Here is a 6,686-nt window from a genome sequence, read left to right as displayed (position 1 = left end):
GATAACAGTTGTATGAGCCCCTAATAAAATGTTAAAAAAGAAAAAAAAAAGAACCCCCACCCCCACCCCCCAGTCAATGGTGTCCCGCTTTAAATCTGGTCACCTTAGCGCTAACATCAAATGTTAACAAACTCAAGTAAGCATCTTCCCAAGTCACTAAAGTTTTGCAACCCTGCCAGGATACTGTCACCCCACATCAAACACACTTTTAGATGGGCTGTTTTAGGCAAGAGCAGGAAAACTTCAAAGATGAGTCAGGAAGAAAGACCAGCCCAACTATGGTTAAAGTTCAGAACAAATGGAAGATGACCATAGAATTACCACCAATTCGAAAGCTACTGAACTTGGGATTTCACGTGGTTCATTATTCCCAACTGTAAACATTTGGTCACAGCAAACTTTCAGTTTAATTGATGCCAAAAGTGCTGTGCCATCAGTTTGCCCAAAGAGCTAATCTTTCCATCAGCGAGATGGAAGATAATGACCACAATTTTAGAGAACAAACAGTAACTGGGATGGAGCCTTGGATTACCAACACAATACCAAGGACAAGGCCCAATGAAAGCAGTGATTTCCGAGGAGATCTGCTAAGGCTACATTGAAGGCAAGGGGTTAGCTCAAGTTACAGCGACTGCTGTGGGACCCCAAGGAGAGCAATCTTGATATACTTTCTCAAACTACAGAAGATAATCACTGCTGTTTATTAGGAAGAAGTTTTAAGAACACTGAAAACTACACTGGAGAGAGAAAGACTAGGAAAGTTGTACCAAGAATTTTCTTCCCTCATCATATGCCTACTCATTCTGATGGTAGCCGGGCTGCTGCCCTATGAGAGTACTGTTGACTAACTCCATCCCATTCACTCTCCTTGCCACTTCAAATGATCCCCCCCCAAAACTCAAAGAACATTTCAAAGGAACACTTTTGAGTCCCTTGAGGATCCCTGAATTGTCCCTGTGATGTGGTGTAAACCAAAGACCATAGAATTCTTCAGGGAAGGGTTAGAGAGAGGGAAACATCGTTCTCAAAGTGCACAGACCCAGGTGGAGAACATGTCAAAAAACAATAGCTTCACATTTGGATATTTTTGTTTAATAAAGGTTACTATGATTTTGTAGACGTTTTTGACTTACCTCATATTTAACATCTAAGACAACTATTCATGAAGACAGTAGGGCTAACATTTTTGTGAAATCCTGATTTATTCTAACCGTAATACACATCTATTGTTTTCATATAGCAGTGGCAACTATCAGGCTAACAAACCTGAAACGGTACATACTTCTTACAAAATCAAACTCTACAAGTCACTTAAAATTGATTGACTAGATCAATTATAGCTAAGCCAGCACAAAAGCCTAGATCCCAGATTTAAGAGAAGCAGGCACATGACATGGAAAAGACCACGAACCACATCCTATCTACATGAAGTCTATAGGGTTATTGTTTTTAACATTTTAAAATTTTGTTGGCCACATTTAAAAATCAAGAGACTATCCAGGTCTCCAACTTGTTTTAAAAATTGAAGATCTGGTACTACATCCTCAAACTGGATTATGCAGAGTAGCCAGCTACCCTTTTAGAAAGGACACACCCTCTCATCTTACTTGGATTTATGTAAGTGGGAAGTCAATGCTCCCAAGCAAATGCCATGTCTGTGACCCCATTACCTTTTCATATGCACAGGGATACTACGATGTAGCTAAGATGTAAGCAAAGGAACCATGCCAAGAAAACCATTTTCTAGGTAGTATTCAGTGAGTCAGGGCGATATCCGGATGTTATAGGGACAACAATCTTACAGAGTATAAGTCAGACACACCTATCCCAAGTGTTCTGATGAAGACTACATTATTCGCTCCACTCTCCACAGACTGGAATCTTCTTAGCCTCATCTCTGTAGATGCCCTAATGTCATCAACTTCTTTCTTCAAGGCAGCCTCCACATCATCGTCTTCTTCCTCGTTTCCCGAAGACTGCTGATTTGTGTCTGTAAACTGTTTGCAGAAGACTAATGAGCAGAAATGTCACAACACTGATTTTAAAACTATAATTAAGTGCTTACATGAAGCCCCCTGGGGCAGATGATTTAATATCAACAATAAAGCTTTTATTGAGAGACTGAGACACACTCTTTCCAAAACAGAGAGGAAGGAGCAAGTTCCCAACTGTGGCACGTAATAATTGAAAATATCTTCAAAAATATCTCATTTGTGTGACAGAAAAATATCATTAGATATCTTTGTGCCTTAGAAGTCAGGATACCCCCACTTTCAGTGAGAAAGACCAAATATTTATGGAATGCGAAACTTTTACTCTGGGATGTTTGAGGAACAGGGCATAGAAATAGTTCTATGGCACCACTATAGACAGGACAGGACATGCTGTCCAGTTCTTGGCCCAAATGGCACTGCCAATCTGGCATTATTAACAGTAACACATGTTTATGAGCATTTCTCAGTGCATGAGCTTTATGTACATTAGCTTCAAGGCAACTTTATAAAATACAGATTAAAAAACAAATACAAAACTAGTTTGGCAGAGTTAAGAAGCGTTTCCCCGGGGCTAGTTAATGACAGAGCCTGAATTAAAAATACCCATATGCACTTTCTTCTTCCACCTAATTCCATGTATGTATCGACCCATCTAAAACCAATCTGATTTCCAAACGGGGATGGGATGGCTAGGTGGCATAGATATGGCGCCTAGGTGGCACAAGTGGATTGTGACTGGCTGCTAGACTAAATGTTGGCAGTTCTCACACCTCGAAACTCTAAGAGGAATGTCTGGGAAACAGCTTCTTCAAAGACTACAGCCTTGAAAAGCCTATGGGGCAGATCTACTCTGGTATAGAGGGCCACCAAACCAAAAAACATCACCAACTCACTGTCAGCAAGTCCATTCTGACTCATAACGACCCTATAGGACAGGGCAGCCCTGGCCCTCTGGGTTTCTGAGACGCAACTCTTTATGGAAGGAGAGCCTCATCTTTCTCCAGGAGTGGCTGATGGGTTCAAACTGGTGATCTCCTGGTTGGCAGCCCAATGTATAACCACTACATCACTAGGGTTCCTTAGAAGGCTACCAGGATTAGGACATATTAGAAGGCAACAGGTTTGTGCTTTTTCGTTTTGCGGCACAATTTAAAAAAAAATTTTTTTAAGATGCCTTTTTACGTGCCCACTATTTCAGAAATACTGCTTAAGACTTGAGGAGCACTGGTAGCAGCGATGAAGCTCTCTGCTTCAAACCAAAAGGCAGGTGATTCAAATCCACCAGCCATTCCTGGGAGAAAGATGTGGCAGTCCACTCTGGTAAAAATTTGCAACGTTGGGAACCCTGTGAGGCAGTTCTACTATTCCTCCCTAACTCTCACTGCCATGGAGTCAATGCTGACTCATCGTGAGCCCCTGTGGGTTGAGACTGTAACTGTTTAGGAGAGTAGAAAGCCCAGTCTTCTGCTGTGGAGTTGCTGGGTTTCGAACTGCTGACCATGTGGATCTCAGCCCATTACACCACCAGGGCAACTATTCTGTCTTATTGATCTATTAAATTGGAATCCACTCAATGGCAATGTGGGGGTTTTGTTTTTGAGGGGTTTTTTTTTGTTGGTCCATTTATATGGTATTAATGGTTTGCACTGAACCACTAACCCAAAAGGTTGACGGTTCAGATGGACCAACTGGTACCACATCTGCAGAATAAAACTGTCTCACAGGATTTTCAAGGTTGCAGCAAACAGATCGATTGCAGTGTTACCTTCCAAGGTCCATCTGATGGATTTAAATGGCTAATCTTTCAGCTGGTTACCCGAGTGCTAACACTTGGGCATGAGAGGACTCAGATGGAAAGATATAGCAAACATCCTGAAATAAAGCTTGCCTTTGTGAACCTGAGCCCTCCTTAAGTGTTCGTGTACAGACCAGGGCAACAAAGCTAATATACCAATAAAGCGAGTTGCACATTTTTTGTTTCCCAACCCCAAAAACAAATCCACTGACATCAAGTTAATTCTGATTCGTATAAAGATTTCTTAGACTGTAAATCTTTACAGGAGCAGGCAGCCTCATCTTTCTTCCGAGGAAAGGCTGGTGGGTTTGAATCACCTACCATGTAGTTAGCAGCCAAATGCCTAGCCCAGCCATCAAGGCTCCCTTTTGGTTTTCGAGAGTACAGAAAATTCGAGCTTACACGGTACTGTGGCCTACTAGCGTAGCCTAGCACCGTGAAATACTGTGAGAATTCTACAAGTGAAAAAGGGGTGCATGTTGCTGGGAAAACTGTACTCCAAGCATGGTTGCCACAAACCTTCAATTTGTTAGACACACACATACAGTATCTGCGAAGTACAATAAAACGAGGTATGCCTGCTCACGAACACTACCTCACCAGATTGTTTTGAGGGCGCAGGTTGTACTTCTTGAGAATTTACGAACTAGATCAGACTGAGTGGATTCAGTCCCGTCTGAACCCACCTGCCGTTCTGCGGGAGAAAGACCTGGTGATCTGCTGTCATAAATTACAGCCCCAAACTACGTAGTTCTAACCTGTCCATAGCCTCACTGTATGGGAAATCAACTAAGCAACACGCAAAACGTTCGTGATGAAGGGGGTGGGGTTGGGATACAGGGCCCAAGGGGCAACCGTGGAAGCACAAGGCGAGCCAGATGTTCAAGGCGTCCACCGCGGAGTCAAGCACTCCGGAGGTCGTGCGCGCTGAGCGAGGCCTCGAAGCGCGGATCCGGCCCGGGGCGGAGTCCGTAGCCGGGGAAACGCAAGGCCGCCGACACCTAGCTTAAGGCCGCGCGCTCTCAGCGCCACAAAACGTGTTTCAGGGCGGCCTAAGAGGCAGCCTTCCCCGTCTCCCTCACGGCCCGCCTTGGCCCGCCCCTGGTTAGTACCTTTTCGGGCCCATACAGGTCGTCGCCGTATTCGTTGAGCAGGCTGTAGGCCTCCTCCACGCACTTGCGCTCGTTCATGTTACAAGTGATGAGGATGCCCTGCAGGCCAGGCTCCAGCTGCCGGGGCTTGCCGGCGTCCCAGCGCCGAGCCCGCTTAGCCTGCACGTACACGGCCTTCCCTTTGCGCTTCCCGCCCGCAGCCGGCGGCGGCGGCGGCTCCACAGGGGACGCCATAGTGGGCGCGAGCGGCCGAGGGCGAGAAACGTGCTTCCAGCAAGCTCCCGGCGTCCTCGCCTCTGCGGGCGCCAGCGGACGACGTCACGTCTGCGCGACGGCCTCGCGTAATCCCGCCTCCGAGCCGCAGTCCGTGCTTCGCGGGGTCCTAGCGCCTGTAGGCTTCCCGGGCAATGGGCGGGAGCCTCGCTTCTGCCCCGCCCCGCGGGGAGCTTGAGACGTCTTTTCTTGCTTCTCTCCACTTGAAGTTGTGGCCACCGAATAGTGGATCGGACGGGCCTATGGACCTCTGGTCTGCATCTAGCCAACTGGATATAGCTTGTGCATGCCAAGAATTCATTCCCTGAATGTGTATCAGTCATCTTGACGCGGTGGCAGTTGGTAAGTTAATGGTCACTGAGCGGGAATCTCCTCAAGGCCAGTGGCTTTGGGTTGTTTTTCAAAGTCAGGCCTGAGCGAAACAAAATACCGCGTCGGCCCACGTTGATTGCCCTTATAAACCGACCTTTCATAGATGTGGGCCTTCTAAACCATTGCACGTATTTCCTGCCCTTCTGGAAATAGGTCTTCAATAGATTTTCCTCACGTGTCCCTGTTGCATGACCCCAGGCAAGGGAAGAAACAGAGTATTCGGTGATAACAGAAAGACCTGATGATCAGAATGAGGCACATTAAAAACAAGAATCTTAATCTTAACAGTAAATTGCTCCGATGGGAACATTCACTTACTGCCCTGAAGTAGAGTCTGATTCATGGGGACCCTATAGGACAGGGTAGGGCTGCTCCTCTCTGGATATCTGAGACTGTGATTCTTCACTAAAGTAGAAACCCTGGTCTCTGTCCAGCAGAGAGTGGCAGGGATTTTCAAACTAACCATTATGCTTAGTAATGGGCTCCTAGTAATGGAAGCATTATATATTTTACATTACAAAGCCCACAGGAGCTGATCTACTCTGTCCTAAAGAATGAATCAGAATCAACTCCATGGTAGTGAGTGATTTTTAAAAAAAAGTGTTTCACCACACCTTTCTCCCCACCTCCTTCTTCCCCCCCTATACTGTCCAGAGCCATTGGCCCCATTTCCTCCACCTCCCGCCCCCACCTTCCCTCCCATGGCCAACCCATATAATTAGGCAACCAGCAATGTCCTACTCCGAACAATATGGAGACATGGTTGAAAATAGAAGAGAGAAAAAGACAGGAAAAATTAAAAAATAAGTGTTCTTATCAGTTTCTTGACATTTGTCAGGCAAGAAGCAACAGTAACATCATTCCAATGAATTGTCATTGTTGCAAGTGTTTCTCTCCCCTTAAAGTACACACAATTAGAAACCAACATTTTGGACAAACATCACACTTCTCCCTTTTGTACAAAATCATCCAAAGTCCCAAAATTGTAGAAGGGATTATAGTTGTAATCCCCATGAAAAAGTTATTTAATACATATGAAAGAATTTCAGGGGCCGGCCCCAATTCCAACTACTATGTGGACACCTGCCCCTCCCCCAGAAGAATTTATTTCAAAGGACTGCATTGAATCTGCAGCTCCGG

At 45.5% G+C, this 6,686-nt stretch overlaps 2 protein-coding genes across 2 annotated transcripts in view; one reads left to right on the top strand and one right to left on the bottom strand.

Annotated features, from left to right (window-relative positions):
* The window catches only part of THUMPD1 (THUMP domain containing 1), a 12,263-nt gene extending 7,088 nt beyond the window's left edge, over window positions 1–5,175 (bottom strand). The window contains exons 1-2 of the mRNA XM_004705738.2: window positions 4,902–5,175; window positions 1,823–1,997 (exon numbers count right to left, since the gene is read on the bottom strand). Coding sequence (XP_004705795.1) covers window positions 1,823–1,997; window positions 4,902–5,135 — 409 coding nt within the window. The 5' untranslated portion in view covers window positions 5,136–5,175. The remainder of the gene's footprint in view (window positions 1–1,822; window positions 1,998–4,901) is intronic.
* Window positions 5,176–5,429: 254 nt separating this feature from the next.
* The window catches only part of ACSM3 (acyl-CoA synthetase medium chain family member 3), a 36,556-nt gene continuing 35,299 nt past the window's right edge, over window positions 5,430–6,686 (top strand). Inside the window, exon 1 of the mRNA XM_045285985.1 lies at window positions 5,430–5,516. The gene's annotated coding sequence lies outside the window, so the exon portion shown is untranslated. The remainder of the gene's footprint in view (window positions 5,517–6,686) is intronic.

This window comes from Echinops telfairi, unplaced genomic scaffold (genome assembly GCF_000313985.2).
Source record: "Echinops telfairi isolate 266 unplaced genomic scaffold, ASM31398v2 ScPeMD7_5;HRSCAF=22, whole genome shotgun sequence".
Lineage (NCBI taxonomy): Eukaryota > Metazoa > Chordata > Mammalia > Afrosoricida > Tenrecidae > Echinops > Echinops telfairi.
This window is presented reverse-complemented; position numbering and strand designations above follow the sequence as displayed.